The sequence below is a fragment of the Coturnix japonica genome, chromosome 1 (genome assembly GCF_054131305.1).
Source record: "Coturnix japonica strain WE chromosome 1, WE-NBRP24, whole genome shotgun sequence".
Taxonomy (NCBI): Eukaryota; Metazoa; Chordata; class Aves; order Galliformes; family Phasianidae; genus Coturnix; species Coturnix japonica.
In genome coordinates, this window is record NC_140663.1 from 44,481,649 (window position 1) to 44,501,205 (window position 19,557).

The 19,557-nt window shown below is 38.0% G+C and overlaps 1 protein-coding gene across 4 annotated transcripts in view; it reads left to right on the plus strand.

The window, feature by feature from the left end:
- Positions 1–17,231, plus strand: part of UBN2 (ubinuclein 2) — a 47,484-nt gene extending 30,253 nt beyond the window's left edge. For all 4 annotated transcript variants that reach the window (XM_015861736.3, XM_085516239.1, XM_085516241.1 and 1 more), the window contains 8 exons: positions 299–412; positions 1,842–1,985; positions 6,040–6,090; positions 7,404–7,446; positions 7,983–9,518; positions 13,193–13,439; positions 14,148–14,237; positions 15,329–17,231. In XM_015861736.3, the coding sequence (XP_015717222.2) occupies positions 299–412; positions 1,842–1,985; positions 6,040–6,090; positions 7,404–7,446; positions 7,983–9,518; positions 13,193–13,439; positions 14,148–14,237; positions 15,329–15,378 (2,275 nt within the window). In that variant the 3' untranslated portion in view covers positions 15,379–17,231. The remainder of the gene's footprint in view (positions 1–298; positions 413–1,841; positions 1,986–6,039; positions 6,091–7,403; positions 7,447–7,982; positions 9,519–13,192; positions 13,440–14,147; positions 14,238–15,328) is intronic.
- The last annotated feature ends 2,326 nt before the right edge of the window (positions 17,232–19,557 follow it).

The following is a 19,557-nucleotide window of genomic DNA, read 5'->3' on the forward strand; positions in this document are numbered from 1 at the left end:
TGAAATACATCTTGAGAGAAAGAAATTGTGAGGAGGAGTCTGGACATACTCAACATGCATGTGTTCAGATTCACGATCCTTCTGTCCTTTTATATTTTAGTTGTTTCCTGCGTAGCTAACTGATTTAGACACAGAGAAGAATTAGCATCTTTGCATTTCTCAGGATAAAGCACTTTAAGGAGAGTACAGCTAGAGTGTGAAGATCCTTTTTTTTTACTTAACATCTAACACAGTACTTCTTCAGTGAAATATTTTATATGTTGCATATCAATAAGGAAAGCAATTGTTTTAAATGTAGGCTGCAAACAGAAGATGAACGAGAGAAAAATGGATCAGAGGAAGATGATGATGAGAAACCTGGAAAGAGGGTTGTGGGGCCCAGAAAGAAGTTTCATTGGGATGACACAGTAAGGTAAGAAACTACGTTTTCCACTAAGATTTTTTCCTGCTCTTGTGTGTTAAAGTCTTGGCAGGGATTGTTGTTACGTAGTATTGTTTAATAAATAGTTGTTATCAGAGGTGCATCATCTTACAAGTTTGGGGAAATGTTAGGAGGCAAAATAGGCAAGCTAAAATGCTGCACTGTAAACATGCTTTTCTTTAACTTGAAAGGCTAGATCATCCCATGCCCAACCCTTTTTTCATTGCTTGTACAGGAGAATTTTCCTGGGCACAGTACCATGGGCTTTTTGAAGCAGAGAATAGAAGTGTAAGCAGAGTTGCACCTGCTTCACACCATTCTGGGGATGTCACAAAAAGCTGTCGCTCCGTGAGTGGTAAAACTTGGGCCACAAGAGAATAGAAAGCCAAAATTGGGTGTGCTGGCTTGGCAAGTCTCCCAGTCCTTGGAAAAGCCAGCATCCAGAATGCATGAATCTTAACCCGTCCTGCTATGTTAGAACACAAATTCTGTTGTCTCTTGAGAACAACGCACTCATCTGAAATGCTGAATTGTCAGAGTATCTTTTACTGAAAAAAATTAGATTATTTAGATGATTTGAAGAACAAAAGGCTTTTAAGCAGACAGATCCCTCTAATTTACTACCTGCTTGTGCAAGTTCTAAATTTATTTTTGAACAGGTATAAATATTGTTTAAGGGGGCTGTTAAACTTCTCGCTTTGAATCTTTTTTTATCTATAATATGTTAAGACAACAAGGAAGCAAGTTTCATGGAATATATTATGTGTACTATATATTGTTATGGCTACATTATGTATTATATACGCTGCTTTACATAGATATATATAGATAGATATCTATAGATAGATATCTATCTACATATCTACATATATATATAGCTGACCTGGTCTTGTGGTATGATCAGGATACCTGAAGGGATATGTATTTAAAAATGAGTATTTTAATCTGTTTTTTATTTCATGAGACTTGGAAGAATCAATGTTACATAGCTCTTTCCACTTTTATATTTTTAAAGACAGCATCCATGTCAGAAAGTGTTCTGTTGAAATAATAATTCAGCGTAGAATAGATTTCACATGCTTTCAGACATTACCTATCTTAAATGAGATCAAGATTATTGTGAGCAAAGTGATAGAAGATTTTTCAGTTATTAGGAAACAAAGATGTAAAACTTAGTTACAAAATGATAAATGAGATATATGATCTGCTGAGACCAGTAGAACAGTGGCAGATTATACAAGTTGCAGTAGCAACTTGTGTGATGGTTCCATTTTTTTAATGGAAGTTAGTTGTTTCTATGGAAGAAAATTGCTTACCAGTGAGCAGTAGCTGTATCAGTGCATCTATTTCTCATTCTGTTTCTGCTGATCTCTTGCAAAGTTAGTTTCTATCAGTATACTCACTGTGTTCTCCTCTGCAGATCTTTGTTGTGTAATCTTGTCAAGATCAAGCTGGGATGCTATGAACTAGAGCCAAACAGAAGTCAGTCTGCTGAAGATTACCTCAAAACCTTTATGGAAACAGAAGTGAAACCACTTTGGCCTAAAGGCTGGATGCAGGCAAGGTAAAATACCTGCTTTTTATATCTACTCCTTTTGGTGCTATTTTATGGACCTTATTTATTGTGATGGGTTTAACTCAGAAGTGTACTTTTAGTACTTCAAAATTGTCCATGTTTTAAGTAGGCTGATGAAGCAGTGATACAAGAACTTTATAAGTTTGAATTTCAACGTCAGATTTTTAGAAGATGCTTAAGTTGTTGTGCTCTTATTTCTTGTATGCTATTGGGATGCTTTGTGATGATGCAGTTCAAAAATATACCTGTTTCTTGATCCTTACTGACTTGAGAGAACAACCATGCAAAGAGATAGAGATAAAATGAGAGCAGTAACAATTATTGTAAGATGCAAATTTGACAAAGTTCTCCGGCATTTTGAATTGCAAGAAGAGAAACAAATATAGATGATGTGTTCTTTCCTTCCAAAGCATACACTGCAGAGGACAACCTTCCCTCGAATCTTGACCTAATTTTAAAAGCTAAATGATAGAACAGTACTAACAGATTTGCTGAGTAATAGTTTAATTGAAGATTAGTCAAATCAGCATTAAGTTGTGAAAACTGCTTAGTTGTTTTGTTGGATAGTCTATGTAGAAAATAAGGCTGCAGCAAGCTGCTTGTTAAGAACTGCTGAAAGGAACAAATGCCTCAATGGCATACAGCTGTTTTATTTCTGTTCAGGAGTTTAGCTTTGTATGCTAAATTTGCTGATAAATATGCTGGTAAGAAGTCACCTGTTCATAGGAAAGTAGTTGAGATTTGGAATCCTGGTTTAGATCAGGGCAAGATACAGAGAGATCAGTGTTGATAGTAGTCAAGTGGTTAGATGACAGTGTGAAGTCATCCCAGAAGACAGTGGAGCATGTCAGAGTTGTTAATTTGAAAGCCATAAATGGTTCTCTCCTATCCATGGGATAAGCATGCTGTAAAGTTTCATAAGGTTTTAAACCAACTGTAGAAGTGGTTTCAGTAATAAAACAATCTGTCACCACTTACAAACAAACAAAAACAACAGAAAACACAAGAGCTGCCTTAACACGACTTTCTGCTGACCAGCGAGAGTTCATTTACCAACTGCACTGTTTGGATACCATAATTTTTGTGTTTACGTGCTGTGTTTCCTGTATTTGCATTGAGAGATTGCTTTGATCAGCTAGACCCAGGATTGTGTTCAGATGACCTTTCTACTGCCTTTCTGGGCAGTTATGCATGGAGAAAGGAAAAGCAAATATTTCTTGTAGCATTCAGTCATAGTTCATAGTGCAGCATCTCTTGTACGCTGGATGAACATCTGGGATGTTAGGAGAGGGACTGTCATGCTGAAGTTTTAATATTTTTTAATTTTAATATCTGGCCTTGAGCTGGAAGGAGCTATGTAAAATAGGTGGGGGGAAGATATGCCATGTTAAAAATGACCTGCTATGTATTTCATTAGGAATGCTTACTAATCAGAGTAGGGTTATAACATAGAAATTTGTGGGCTTAAAATGAAGGAAGATTTTAATTTGCAAAGTCAACTGTATTAAGTAGGTTGCTCTGAAAGTAATGCCTCCTATTTGTTAACATGGAAAGTACAACAGATGCAAAGGCCACAAACTCACTATTTGATAGAACAAGTCGACATAGTCTTCACTATCAGCCAATTTGTGCAGATGGGGTGATCAAGATGTTCTTCATTTTGTGGTATGACAGCTGGGCGTAGCCATCTAGAATGTGGCTTCTTGTTCATGTTTCTGTTGCCACTGCTGAAACACCACCCACTGCCTCACCATGCTTACATCCATTGTTTGGTCTCCATAAATGTTCAGCAGGTTTCTGTGAATGTCAGTGGGTGCAGTTTTTTCTGCATGGAGGAATTCAGTGACACACTTTTGCTTCATAGACTCTTCTTTGTCAGATGCCATTTTGTCAGCCTGTCTCTCTGCTGCCATCTTCCTCATGGCAGCAACGTGTAACTGAATGTTAGTGGGAAGGTTCAGCTTCTACTGCTATACAAACGGCTTCTGCTTCTGGTGTCATGAATCAGTATGGTAAAACAAGGAACGTTAGTTTCAGAGCAGCCCTCATATGTTCCCCATTGTTCATTGCAGAAGTATGAGGTAAGGTGTTGAATACTACTTTAAATTGCACTTTGTTCATCTGTTAATGTGTGTTATAACTACTGTGGTCCTTCGTCATGTTATTTTTCTATGTGTAAAACTTCCATTTTCTACCCAATTAGACTGTTTTACTGATATTCATGGATTTTTAGAAATTCTTTTCGTCCTTAAGGACTTCAGAGCCTTTTCACGTAACGTAGATGTTGTCTGCCTAGGCTTCAGTTGAATTGGATGATCTTTGGGGTCTTTTCCAGCCTTGGTGATTCTTTGATAATATAACTGATTTCTTCGTAGATGGGTTGCATGCTGATTCCATGTCCTTTTAAAGATGCCTGTAATATAAACATGTGCATGTTTAAAGGAAACAAAAAGAACAGGAAGACTTTCTTTGAATTCCCAGAGTTTCATCTTCTAGGGGATGGTTTTGCCAGTAGACCTGCAGAACACTTGAAGTCATGTCAGAGAAGCAGTGTCATACTGACCTTCCTCATCAGTAGTTTTATAGCTAAATATACTTATGTAATGGACAGATTGTTTTCCAGCTGCGTTCTTGCTGCCTTTAGTTATACTGGATCCTTGACTTCTGTTCCAGTGTTGGTTAAACTTTGCCTTGAGCCTTTAAGGACAACCCTGCAAATTATTGGTGTCTCACATGACCCAGAATGAAAATGATCCAGGAGCGGTCAAAGTAGTAGGCAGGAGGCACAAGGGAAAGTGCTCTGGAGAAGCCGGATAGGTTAGTGAAACATTGAATAGGGAATCCCCCCTGTGGCGCAAGTGGTAGAAGTGCCGCTCTGCTACACAGAGGCTCGAATCCTGGGGGCTGGACTCGATGATCTCTAAGGTCCCTTCCAACCCGCATGAGACTATGATACTATGATGATACTATGAGTGTTCCTTTTGTTTCCTGATGTTTTTAATAGACAGTGTTATACGGATCTGGAGGTTGGTATGGTAAATAAGGTGTGAAAACTGAATCTGATAAATAACCTGTTGGAAATGTAACAAGAGTGTGTCAACGCCTTCTTGCCAGATTGCATGAGATTTGTGGATACTTGGATTTTTCATAACAACTGCAGCTCTATAGGATGTTTTCAGTGGTGAAAAGCTCTCGTTTAGACAGCCATTCATGTTGTTAGTGGTAACATGACAGTGATGTAGGAAAACTGTCTAGTTTAGTATGTCTACCTGGAAGCAGAGAGGAGAGAGTTTTCATTAACTGTTTATAGCTGCATTTAGGTAGCATGCAAGTATAGGTACAGGGTAAAGAATTGTTCTCACTTCATAGAGAAGGAATAGATCACATGGGAATAAAACCACATAAAAAGTTAAGATTATCATAGCAACTCTAGCCTTTTACGAAGCCGTGTCACTGGCTCTGTGGTATAATATGAGAGTAAATGCAAAAGTCACATGAGTGGCACATAATAGCCACTACAAAATATTGAAGGCTAGTATACACAAGCTTGTCTTGTGTTCTGGCTTCTTTCTACATTGAAATAAAACAAAGAAAAATCCCACAAAGAAGCACCAACAAAAAGCACATACAGAACTCTCATCTGTGATCAGTATGTGGGCATGCAATGAGAAGAGTTTAAAATAATCCTTAATTTGATATTTGAAGTAGTCTGCTAGCCTTTGAGGACTTGAGGAGCCACAACTTTTTATTCCCTCCTGCTGGAAGAATGTAGTACTCTATGTACACTTCTGCTCGGCCATTGGACGAGGTATTGTGAATATAAACATAACCATTATTTTATTTAGCATTTGTGGTTTTTTTTTTTATGGCTGCCTACATTTGTGTTCTGACAGCAGTACAGATAAAATGTACCAACCAACTGCTTTGGAAACAGATAATAAAGGATTTATCTGAGAATTCAAAGGTACTTGAGTATTAGCTGGTCATATTCTGACTGTCCCTGTAGAATCAACTTATGTTTCTTTTCTCACTACTCTTGCAGGATGCTTTTTAAAGAAAGCCGGAGTGTTCACAATCATCTCACTTCTGCTCCGTAAGTATTGACAGCTCAAAAGTAGCTTCAGTATGTGGTATCTCTTCATGCTACCTCTTTTTGGGGAGAGAAAAGAGATATTTTGGGATTTGTTTGGAGGCATTTGTATAATGTTCATAGATGTTTGATTGTTTAATTTAGATTTACCTGAAATACAGTATCACAGGAATATTATAACTTGGTTTTGAATTGTCTGAATAACTTACATGGATATTTGTGGACTAACACCTTTTCCTTAAATTATTCCAAAACACAATGCACAGCAAAATTTAGACAGTGTAGCATAGTATATTGAGTCCAGTACTTCTTGCTCTTTTTCTCATAAATTTTTGTAAACACAGTAGGTTTTGTATCTCAGTGAAATTTTACTTTCAGTGTTTTCAGATAGTGCTGTGTCCTTCTTAGGAGTTGCCCTCATTCATAAAGAACTCCAGTAACCAATTATGGCTTTGAATACTACCCAAACTATAACTATTTATGATCAACACTGTATATTTTCTACCTAATAGCAAAACTGAGTCCAAGTCCATCTACAAAAAACATATTTTTTTTTATTTCTAGATGCTTAGAATAATAGAGCAGTGAAGTGTTAATCTGTTAATCCTTTTGAGGAAATAGGAATTAAATACAATGTGAAATGTTGAAGCAGGCAACTGATAGTTCTCAGTACTGTCTTTGCATGCATAACTGCCATTGGTGCTACAGCGCTCATTTGCACTACAAAAAAAAAAAGAAAGAAAGAATGGCTTGTTCAACAAAAAGTAGTTAGAACTATTTCACAGTAGACAAGGAATGAAACCCTTGGAGGAGAAAAAAAAATGGTTTTGTGGTTTGAAATACAGATGGAAAAGTAAAGTGCACTACTGCTTTGGTGACAAAATAAACCAACCCAGCAATATAAAGTGAAATTATGTAACCTTTATCCTGTATTGGTGATTTTCATTTAGATAAAGCTCTGCTGAAAGAAACTTCTAAGATTGTGAGGGACTGAAATGCCCTGAATTGAAAAATTACCAAAACTAAAACAAAAAACAACAACAACAAAAAACCAAACTCTTAACTTGGTATACATCAGTCTATATCAGTAGTTTGGTGAATTTTATATCTAATTTACATGCGAAGTTGACAACAGTAGTTTAAAGATATGCTTGTGCTTTCTCTGAGTATGTTCTTAGATTTTCTATTTCAAGAATGCTCTGTTAAGAAAGCTGGAGCCAAGTAGTCATCCTCTTAGTTTATTGGAATATAATCAGAGCGGCATTAAACTGTTTGCCTTTCTGTCTTCTGACGTGTGTTTATCTCCCCTGCTTTAGGGCAAAGAAGAAAGTGATTCTGGCGCCTAAACCCAAAGTGAAGGTAAATGCCTTTTTACATATCTGACTTCTATATGACCATTCGGTACAACCAGTTTTCTGCCTCTGATCCAGAAAAAAAATCTTTCAAAAAAGGTTCATTCGGAAAATCATATCTTAAGGAAGTGCTATTAGAGCTTATTGGCTGGTAATCATGTGGGCATTAAACCATATAATACAAGAGGTTATCTGCATAACTTCGTAATGTTAAGCTGCATAGCTGTTTGAAAATTTGATTTTGAAGAAAGTAATAGTTTTATTAAAGTTCTATCCGTTTCTACCTAGTGATCAAATTAGCCATTCTGTTCTTTGCGGCACAGATTGTAATTAACCTTGTAAAGCACCAATGTGTGATCTTAAAACACAAATATTAAATTCACATGGGACACCAATATATCATAGGTATCTTAATATGAAAACTTCAATAGTAGATTTTAGGTTCCTCTGAATTATAGAATAATAGTACTCAACCAAAAAAGACTTTGAATCTACTCCAGGCAGGCTGTTAAACTTTTCTTTTACTTATTTTTTCATTCTTAGGACTCTAGTCCAAAGAAAGAACAGAAAACTTGTATATCTTCAGTTAATTCAGGTTGTGCTACTACACTGAGTACTGGTGCACCTGTCTGCACCCCATCCAGCTCTAGCTGCACACCAGCTCCAGAGACTATCTGCTTGGACGACTCACTGGATGAAGACCTTTCTTTCCACCCACCCTCACTGGACTCTATTTCTGATGCTCTCGCAGTTATCAATAATGGTGCCAAGGGATCTCCTCTTGGGTCCGCTATAGAGACGCCAACATCCAGACCTCGCCCTGGGCTGAGGGAAGAGAAACTGGCAAGCATTATGAGTAAGTTGCCTCTGGCAACTTCTAAGAAAGTAGAGCCCGCTCAAACACCCCACTCATCAAGTCTTATTGCTGGTCACACAGGTCCAGTACCAAAGAAACCCCAGGACTTAGTTCACACTGGTATCTCTTCAGGCCTTATTGCTGGATCTTCAATTCAAAATCCTAAAGTTTCCCTAGAGCCTTTGCCAGCCAAGCTACTTCAGCAAGGACTACAGAGGTCAAGCCAGATCCAAGCTGCTGCTGCTTCTTCACAGACTCATGTTTCTTCCTCTAAAACCCAAGCAGCTATTTCTACCACCTCTCAAAGACCCAAGGATACTAACATCTTGGTATCATCTTCTGAGGTTCAAGGTGGTTCTTCAACGTCACAAATGACAAAGGTGCACCAGCATTCAGCTGTACAGCAGAAATATGTATCTCCTTTACAAGCAACTATTAGTAAATCACAGACCAATCCAGTCGTGAAGTTGAGCAGTAATCCCAAACTGTCTTGCTCATCACCAGTCATCAAAGCTCAAGAGAAGTCTGTAGTGTATCGCCTGCCTTTGTCTAATCCCTCATCTGGAAGTGGCTCTCAAGTATCTCACCCACTGGTTTCTCGGACAACATCCAGCGCCTCTACCTCTAGTAACTATTTAGCCAAGGCTATGGTGTCGCAGGTTTCTTCCCAGGGTTTCAAGCCTCCCTTCTCCATGGCTGCCTCTCCCAAACCTGCTGCCTCTCCCAAGCCCACTGCATCAAAGCCCTCTGTGACACCTAAGCCCAATGCATCACCTAAGTTTTCATCTAAGTCCACCTCATCCCCCAGGCCTGCAGCAACACCCAGTTCTTCCAGTTCAAGTGCACTAGTTTCCCAGAGTAGTCACTCCAGCAACACTCCCCTACATAAACAGACCGGTGGTGTAAATATCAGCAGGCAGTCTCCCACAATGAATTTGCTGCCCTCTAATCGCACCTCAGGCCTTCAGCCTGCAAAGAACCCTCAGGCTTCTTCAAAATTGCCCAACTCTTCTCCTTCTGGAACTGCTGGTAAAAATAATTTGGGTGGAGTTGGAATGAATGTACCTGCCAGCAGAGGCAGTAACCTTAACTCAAGTGGAGCTAGTAGGACTAGTCTGTCTGTGGGAGCAGGAAGTGGAACACAGGGTGCTACTAAACAATTGTCAACTCCACACAGACCATCTTCTGCCTCAGGGTCTCCAGTTGTAGCAGCCAGTGTGCAGGTATGCATCTGAGTTTATATTTAAATCTGATGTTCATATTTATCACACTTTGTAAACATTCTTTCTCACAATATCTTGTTTTGAAATTGAATCCTAAACTTAATGCTGACACTTCACTAAGCATCAATGCTAAAATGGATGAAATGCTTTCACAACAGTGAATAGGTATTTCCAGCTGATGTAAAATCAAGGGATATGGCGAAGGAATCCTCAGTAAAAAGAAACAGTTGGTCTGTAGTATTAAATATTTTCTTTTCTTTAAAGAGAGCCCTATAAAAGGTGAGCTTTGTGTGTCGTATTTTCAGAGTATGCAGTATTGTCTTGCATTATTGAATTTCTGTGTTGTTGCCTACTTATCTGTAAAGACTGTTCTTACATAAAAAGTCTTAGAGAAGCTTTGTGACTGGTTTACAAAGCTGGAGTTCAGTTGTTTGTGGTTAGAGTATAATGCAAGGCATGAATTTAGCAATGCAGAACTTTTTAAAGTAGTTGTGATTGTTAAATATGTATTTTACTTTGTAGGATCTAATCAAACTGAGTTAGAGGTTTATCTATATGTAAAGATAATAGAAGAGACTTGTGAGAGCTTGTGCAAAACTTTTACACTGGGGATTAAAAAAAGAAGTCATATAACACAAATGTTTTAAAAATACTGTTGTTCTAAAACCCAAGCAAATCTATTACTTGCTCAGAAGACAACCTACTTTATGCATTCTTCTTACTGGGAACAATTTAATTACTGAGATGATTTGAAGTATTCCTCTCTTTTTATAGTGCTCTTTCTGTTGTGAAGTCTGTGCTACTTACATTAAGGAAGACGATACCGTTGTAAATTAGAGTCTTGGTCTATAGCAAGCTAGAAAAATTATGTGCTTTTCTGAGTGATGTACATAGCTATTGTGTGGTAGTGGTACATACTCAGGTTTTCATAATGCTTTGTAATAATCTTTTAGCCTGTTAATTTTTCTTAATGTAGCTGAAAAACAAGAAGAAAACTACCTTCGTGAGGTATTTCTGTGGTCTTTCACCCTGCCGTACCTTGGAGTAAACAGGGTGTTTGATAGATTCTCATACAGCCTTCTCCTTATTTTGGGGTACTTTGGAGGGGAAAAAGAAAAAAGAAAACAATCCATGCCCTGTGTAAGGTCTACAGAGGTACCACAGGCAGTCTGGAGAAGAGCTAAGCTTAAATGTGGTGCAGTTTGGGTACTCTAGAAGGTGCCTCGACACAAGCAAGGCTGCAGTGAATGGTCTGGGGTTGATTTTTGTGTGTGTTATCTGTGCAAACCTTGTGCAGTTATAGGCAAATCATTATTTTTATAGAGACACTGATCGCTTGAATAATGAAATGCATCTTGGCAGACAGTGATGTTGAAGGGAGAGACTGCTGGGAATGTGGTGGATAATCAATTAACATGAGCTCATACTGTACTATAACAAAGTGTTCTGGCACATAGGCAGAGGAAATCCAGCTAGAGGAACTGAATTACATCTGGCATTACAAAGTTAATAATTGTGACTTCACATGTATTTTGTTTTGTTTTTTTCTTGACACTTCCGAAGGTACTTTGGTGATGTAAAACAGTTTAGGAGAGTTTTCAGAGGAGGATAAAACATTCACAAAGAGTTCCTTCAGTGCGGACTGAGGCTCAGTCAGTGTAGTACATTCAAGCGAAGATGATAATCAAGTAACCTCCAAGTACACTGAAGGAGGAAAGATTTGTGATAATAGGACGTTTTTTGCCTTAAAGACCTGCTGGGTCCTAGGTACTAAGGGCTTAGTTACCCTTCCTACGTTGCATAAGACTGAAAGTGAATTTCCACTAAATGTTTAGGTATTTCATTCCTGTCTAAATCAGACACTACTAATCCGTCAGATAAGAATAGTTCATAAGTTGCTTTTAAGAATATGCTGGTCTTCAAACTAACATGATTTCATGTGATGACAAAAAGGTGCTTGTAACTAGGGAGAGTTTCCAAAAAGCATTTCCCTCCTTTCCCACTTGATTGGTACAGTTGTTAACTTGGATATAAACCTGCATCACCTGTAGCTCCTCAGAATTTTAACAAAGTATATTATGTTGTATTTTGAGAACATAAAGCCAAAATAATGTAAAATTGAGCAATTATTTTAAGTTATTTAAGCTCTACCTATCATTGACACACTTGAGCAGAATACCACTTGGATTTTTAAGGGTATTAATGACTCGAATTTACATGACCAAGTCAAACCTTTTGTGAGGTGCTATCATAGTTGATGGCACTTCATTTGCAGCTCCTTTATGACACTCTCTGTGAGTACTTTCCCTCAAGTAAACAGGTTCTTGACAGAACACACTGAAAAGCTCCTTTTTGGTTTGAGGCTTTTTACAAAGGCAGTACTGTAAGAAACTGCTGTGTGGCTTTTATTCTGTTGTACAGAGAAGATAACATAGTGCACAGCTGCCATTTTGTTGTACAGGAGCTTAGTGTGAAATTAGTACATCTGAAGTGACCAAACATGTATGTTCTCCCAATGTTTTCATCCACGTTTTTCTACTTGTGAAATGAAATCTGTCTTAGCAGCTGTCACTCCTAAGATGGCCAATACAAATATTTCCTATGAGAGCTTGCTTGGTACTTGTGTTCACAGCCATATAATTTTAAAATGTTGTCTTAAGCAGCACTATCTTTCCTTTAGCAGCTTTCACGTAAACATGTTAAGACCCAAATGGTAATAGAAAATGTTTATCTTTTAGGAGTTTTCATCACTTTGCTATTTCTATTAGTTGATGGTTCAGAACTCAGGGAGATAAGTTTTGGGTTTAGTTAAGACTGGCTTGACCAAATGCACAAATATTAAGCCTTCTTCATAGAAGTCTCTGAATCTTCATAGCTCAGACATCTAAACACACGAGTTTGAATCTAATTCAAAATGCTTCTTTCTGTACTTGCTAACTTGAGAACTGAACGTTACCCTATGAAATTATTGCAAGTTTAGTGAATGAAAGATTGTTGAATAGGAACAAACCAAACAGCTTCTAAATTCAGAGGAATTAATGTAAGTTGGGAAAAGTTGTATCTGAAATATTCTGACTAATCATGCATTTTCATTTTTAAACTGAGGTGAATTTAACTTGAGACATACGTGGGGTGGAGAGAGTTTATTTCTTGCCTTTGGCTCTGAAATATTTACTTGTGTGTCTGTGTATAAATGTTGATATATATACATATATATTTGATATATATGTCTGCATCCTGGTAACCTGACTTCTCTGAACTGCGGTTGTTCTTAACTATGGAATTGAGCTTTCAGAAATTCTTACTTCTGAGAAGTCTCTTTAGAAATATAGTTAGCACTGTGTTAAGACCCGTATGTGGAAAGGGGGAAGTAACAGTCTGCTTCTAAAACTATTCAGACATATGATAATTTAAAGGAAATCTGGAAAAGCAAATAAAGCAAAGCTGGAAAGGAAAAAAAAGAGGTGAACCATACTTACTTGTGTAAATCTGATGTGTTTGTGCTTGTTTAGTAGGTGAACAGTGGGAATTGCTCCTACGTGGCTAAGAGGATATTTATTAATAGCTTAATGTCCTTTTCAATCAGAGCACACTTAGCAGTAAGCAGTTTTTATCTCCCTAGAGGGCACAACTCAGAGCTTTTAAATGTTGAAGTTCTATTTTTCTTTGTACAGTCAACAGCGGGAGCATCATTACTGGCTAACGCCTCACCTCTGACTCTCATGGCATCACCCCTGTCTGTAACCAGTCAGAACGTGACGTCTGCACCATTAACTCCTTTTGGGATGCTGGGTGGCCTTGTTCCCGTGACTGTGCCCTTCCAGTTTCCCTTGGAGCTGCTTGGCTTTGGGACAGACACAGCTGGAGTGACAACCACCTCGGGATCTACCTCAGCGGCTTTCCACCACAGCCTAACTCAGAGTGAGTGGAATTCCTTATCACACTGCTGTATGGAAAGAGGCACACTGAAAACAAAAGTTAAGAAGGGAAGTGGTGTAGTTCTGAGATAATGAGTGCAAGAGAAGAAATGTGATTTCTTATTTGGTAAAAACTTTTTATGTAATTATCCAAATATTATGAATCACCTTTTATAGGTGATTAACTTCACTGTTATAGTTGCTTTTTGTCATGCGTTTTTGAGTTAACTAATTATCTTGTCATTAGAAAGAAATGTCTTAATGTTCTTTTAATTCCACAGTACAAAGATGAGACCTGAAATGATGATTCATTAGGATATCCTTAGCTTAGCAACGGCTTAGACACTCTGGTACCAAACCAGTTTCTTATAAGAAAGCATGAACTAAGATGGGTTTTATTATTTTTGATTGTTTAAAGGGAATTCTTCAGTCTTTTAATCTGTATCAATTCTGGCCTTTCTGCCAAAGGAAATAGTATAAAGAACTGCATGCCAGGAGTGAGGCACGAGCCTTGCTGTGACTTTAGTTCTGAGCAGGTCTGTTTCATTAGTCTGTTTAGCAGCCGTCAGAATACTAGTATGTATTTAGTTGTTGAGATGTCTTCAGGCACAAATTGGTGCACTACTGCATTAATTTCTGTTTCACAAAGGCAAAGTTGGTTTTTCAGTTTTATTTTTCATCCTTGTTTTTCTCCTTGTTTTTTTTTCCTTAGACTTACTGAAGGGTTTACAGCCAGGTGCTCAGCACGCAGCAGCGTTGTCTCACTCAACTCTGCCTGCTCACTTGCAGCAAGCTTACACAGGTAAAGATGATGTTTCTCTTACTACTTTTTATAACTTAAAAAACAAGTTATATTTCTGCTCTAGACTGAAATAAAGTGTACACTATATTTACAGTAGGTTTAGAGAAGACAGGAAAAATAATGAGCTTTGGTAGCAGCAGGTACTTTTGTTACACCAATAGTTTTAGAAACTGAGCAGGTTTTTTTCTCTTTATGTTCAGTGCCAGGAACAAGAAAAAAGCTCAAAAATCTCAATAATATTTTGTTATAGCAGTTTTAGAAACTTAAGCCTCCAGATTCCTACTACTGCTCCTTAATGGATGATTGTTTACAGGCTGTATAGTCTACACTGGGAGGGGATTGTTTTTTCCACTACTTTTACTTTCTCCTTTGGAGGAGAAACTAACCTTCAAGTGTAGAATTCTGATGTTTCCTGCAGTTCTGTACATATGTGTGAACAGTGTGATATGTTCCTAATGGAACTTATCTTCCCTTGGAATTTTAACATTGATAATAAAGTTGCATGTTTTGAGAGGAGTACCTTGAAGTAGAACATCTTTTTCATGCTTGTCAAGCATAGTGCTGAAAGGTCTCTGAGTAAGTGGTGCACTAGTAGGGATTTTTTTAGCTAGGAACGGGAACATAAAAGATACCAGTGTCTCCATGGATTCATTGTCCTGTTTTTTGGAGTACTTGACTCCAAAAACTGGGCAGTGTTGTGTCAGGGCTCTGAAAATAGACCAGTCACCTGTATGTGTTACAAGCTTCAACTTTCTTGTCACCACAAGGGCTTTGGGGTGACCTACAGTTCTTACAAAGTAAAGGAAAGCTTTTTTTTTTTTTTTCTTGGTGTATTTTTGATTTTTGTGGTATTCAGAGCTGCAACTTACGTTTAGCGAGGTGTTGAGTTATAAAGCTTGATGTCTTGGGCTTTAACAATGCTATTTAAAAAAATAAAAGATGTACAGAAAATATGTGCAGTCTTCTGCACTATAAAGAATACACTTTTTGATGATGTTAAAGATGACAATTCCAAATATGTTTATGTTTTAAGTTATAAATTTTGTTCATGCTTTTATTCTCCCACTTCTTTTCCTGTCTTTAAACCACAGATGGAGGCCAAAGTAAAGGGGACACTAAGTTACAGCGGAAAAACCAGTGACTTCTGGACAAGCAAGGGAGCTGAAGCAGTTCTGGTTGGCTGACAGAATCTGCCCAGTTGGGGAAGTGCTTATTTGTCACAGGGCTGCTGTTTCTGTCGATGTTTACATATTCTGATCCCAAGCACTGTGGTGAGAGGAAGAAGAAAAAGAAAACAATACTTGATCAAAGAGAGAAGGAAAAAGGGGGGACTGGTCCTCCTCCTGGTCATGCAGACTGGTCATAGTTTGATCTCGCCTAAAGAAACAAACTTTTTTTCATTGTTCTGATTGGCTTTTAAAAGAAATTGATTGTCAAACCCACAGCAGCACAAACATTTTTTTTTTTTTTCTGGGTAATCTTCAATAAAGAGTTGAAATAATGAGGGGAGCTAGAATAGGTTTTTCCATCTATTGCATTAAGTGGAATCATCTACTTTATTAGTTCCTGAAGCGCCCAGTATAAGATTATATGTAGGTCCTGAGTGTACCATATGGTTTTGGGCCAAAGGTTGTGTAGAGTAGAGGTGGTGCTGGGATACTTTGCATTGTATTTAAAAACTTACAGAAATGCAGGTTCTGATGTGGGTGTTCTTCTGACTTTACAAGGCTGTTTGGCTGTAGAGAGCCTACATTAACCCCATGGAGCTGTCTTCAAAAACAGATCTCCTGGTACATGAGATGTGAGAGACTACTAGGAAATCCTTTGATCCTTGCTTTTTTCTTTCTTTTTTTTTTTTTTTTTTTTTTTTTTTAACATAATGATTCTTACTCAAGCAAGGAAAGATGTTTGGAAATTTTTCATCTTACAAAAAAGGAAAAGCCACATTTTCTTGGTCAGGCTAGCATTTCTTTCCTACATCTGTTTTCTGTTACTTCTTTCTGTCTCTGTTAAAACTTTCTTTTCCCTTCCCTTTAGTTTATCCTACTAAAATTAAGTAGTGTTCTGTCACATCTTTTATGAAACATGATAAGTTCTTTACCTATTTTAGATCTTTCTCATCTTCCATGCAACTGCTCCCAAAAGCCATGCATTCGTTATCTTGATTTGCTAGTAAAGGAAAGCTGAATGTGACTTATTCCAGAGCCAGGTTGATAGTGCTTCAGGCATTAGCCAAAGAGGAGTCGTTCAAGAGCGACCAGAGGTGCCTTCTCTTCCGGGGGCTGATTGGGTTGTCTCCAGTATTTCTAGCCCCTGCTGGCCTGAAGAGTTTCCAACCTGAACTCTTCCTTACATGGTAGTGCAAGTCTACAAAGCTGGCTTTTTTTTTTTTTTTTTTTTTAATAGCAATACATGGACTGGTTCATTTGTAAGGTTAGGAAGTATCCAGCACATGTTGCACTTTTGACACTAGAACAGAACTATGCTGTTGAGTCCCTTGTGCTGTCAGATAAAAGGTGAGAATGGCAGAAACTAAAATAAACAGTAAGGAGAAAGAAGCAACTAAAATGGTATTATGTCCTTCTCCTTCAACCCTGAAACATTCCTTTGATCAGAGATGCTGAAATTCTTAATACCTAGTCTTTCCAGTAGTTTGAGGTGAGTTTGAGCCAGTGACTACAGGTTGTCTCACCTTCCAGAGATACTTTGACTCATGGATAAGGAATCTTCAGTGTTTTTTGCTAGATTAACTTATAGCTTTCAGGTTACTTTTACATGTGACTTATTTTTCTTAGACCAGAGAACAATTTCTTTTCTATTTAGAGCTCATTTTAATTTTATATAAAAATATATATATACATGAATATAAAATAATATATATTGTGTATTTCGTATAAAAAATGTTGGGTTGAGCTCAGCAATAAATGTTTTTGCACAACACTTCTGTAAGAGACACGTTGAATTAAAATAAGATGCATTAGTTCTTGAATTTCACTCAGCAGCGTCAGCCAATTAGATGCTTTTTAGCTAATGCTGATGTTTTCTATGTGGCGTGTTGATTAGATGAGCTTGCATCTCAGTCAAGGTTATTTAGAGTTGAAATATACAGCTACTTAAACTCTTGCATTCCTAATAATATGCATATTCTGTTGAACGTTATATCCCACAAGTGATGTAGAGTACAACTTTATCTGATTTTCTTTCTCTTCTCCAGGAAGGGTTGAAGGAAGAGAAGTTTTTGGAAGCCTAACAATGTTAATTCTCTGAATTCTGTTGAACCTGATACGTTTTCAATAATGCAAGTAGCTGAGGGAGTTACAGCAGTGAGCCATCAAGCAGCAATATATTAAAAACAAAACACCACCACAACAGCAAACCACACTAAAAACCAAAAAAACAAACAAACAAAAAACCAACAACCAAACAACCCTGTCCTAAGAGTTCTACCTCTTCTGTGTTTTCTTCATCAAGGCATCTCATTCAAATTGGCATCTTTGTCTTCATAGTTGCTTCATGAAATTTTCGACTGGGAGACTTCTAGTAACAGCACAAATTTCCCTTCAGTATCCCTCTCTTCCTGGAAGTACACCTCACCTTTAGCTGAGGGGTACTTATTCCAGATCTTGTGGGTAGGAAGTCATTGTGTCTTGAGGATTGAGTGAACTGGTGAAAATAGGTAGGAAGGTGACAAGCATACAGATGAGCATACATTTCTTCCTGAAGCAAGTTCAGACAGTCCACAGGGGGCTAGCTGTTTTCAGTTGCTATATTCCTGAGCTGCTTTGGAATCAGCAGCATAGTGATGAAAGGATCTGCATTGCCTTTTCCCTATTCTCCTGTGTTAAGCCAAGCAAGGCCAAATTAAAAGAAATAATAGAGTGGTTCTGAGTGACCTTTGCAGGTTGCAAGAACAGGATGGGGAAGTGAAAAAATTCTGAAATATCCAAATGCAAAATTAATTTGATGTTTTATTATTTTCTGCACAGCAGCACTCCTAAGGTCATTTGCCCCCAGATTTTTACTACTTTTTTAAGGGCCTTTGGTAATAAATACACTGTAGTTGTACTTATTTAATAACCCTCAGTATTCACAAGCAATAAGAAAGCCAAGTAGAGCTGTCTTTTCCAGGCAGCAGGGCTGAACTCAGTTTGGGGTCTGTAAATGAGCTACCATGTCAAGCTCACTGAAAGTCCCAAACAAATGCAAGCAATAATTTCAAACACAGGTTTTAGATGTTAAAACCCTCCGGGTAATGTTTTCTGCAACACTGATCCAAAGTCCCAAAAGCCACAGTAGCTATTTTAAATCCTTTTGAGACATTTGCAAAGTAAGTAAGAAGGTAGCAGGCCAGATGAAAAACGGGCTGCAGAATCTCTGATACCTTGGACTATTACTGCGGTATCCTCCCACTCCAAGATGCTAATGGCCTAAATCACTTTGTCCAGCCTTGTCAGTTGATTCAAGACATGACTAATACTGTCAGTCACAAGTGTGGATGCTGTGGGTTTCACATCTGTTTTCTGCTAATCAGAAGTAACTTTTAATTGCCTGGGTTCTGCTTCTTGTTTGAATCCAATCAGAGTTGTCTGATGCACAGATCTGAGGTTGGGACAGGTGCCAAGAGCCTGTTTCAGTCCCTCAGTCCCGTTACCTGACCCTTCCTCCACACTCCTTCTCCACTTGGTGCAAGATCCTTGAGGACATGAAAACAGAGAAATCCTGCAATCTCCCAGTTTGACAACAGCTGTGTGAACCATATTAACCCTCTTGGAGTCGTCTTGGACCCCAACTAACTTTATCACATTTGCTGCTACATTCATAAAATGAACTTTATGGCTGTATTTATTAGCAAAATTTAATCTAGTTTACAGTTTGTTTTCTTTGGAGTAGGTTTGTTTTTTTGGTTTTTTTTTTTTGCCCACAGATGGATTTAGAGTTGTTGGGGTGTTTGGGTTGTGGTTGTTTTTGTTTTTCAGTGGGTTGTTGTGGTTTTTGTTTGGTTTTTGTTGTTGTTTTTTGGGTGAATTGTTAAAGGTACAGTGGCCCCTCTCCTGTTTTTGTTCTGGAGGTTGTTTTTTCTTGCAGATGGCGTTGCAGGAAAGCCTGCTGTTAGGCCAAGCCGTGGAAGGATTCCTCCCACACCTAACCTTCATCTTTTGCTGAACTGGGGGGAAATCACTAAAGGGACACTGGCTTTTCTTTCATAAAACGATGCAGAAGGTTAAAGCAGTAGGTAAATGACTGATTAATTAACACTTTATGCAATTTTAATTTTGAAAAAAATTTAAGTTGGTAGCTTTTTGGGTTGGCCCGAGCTCTG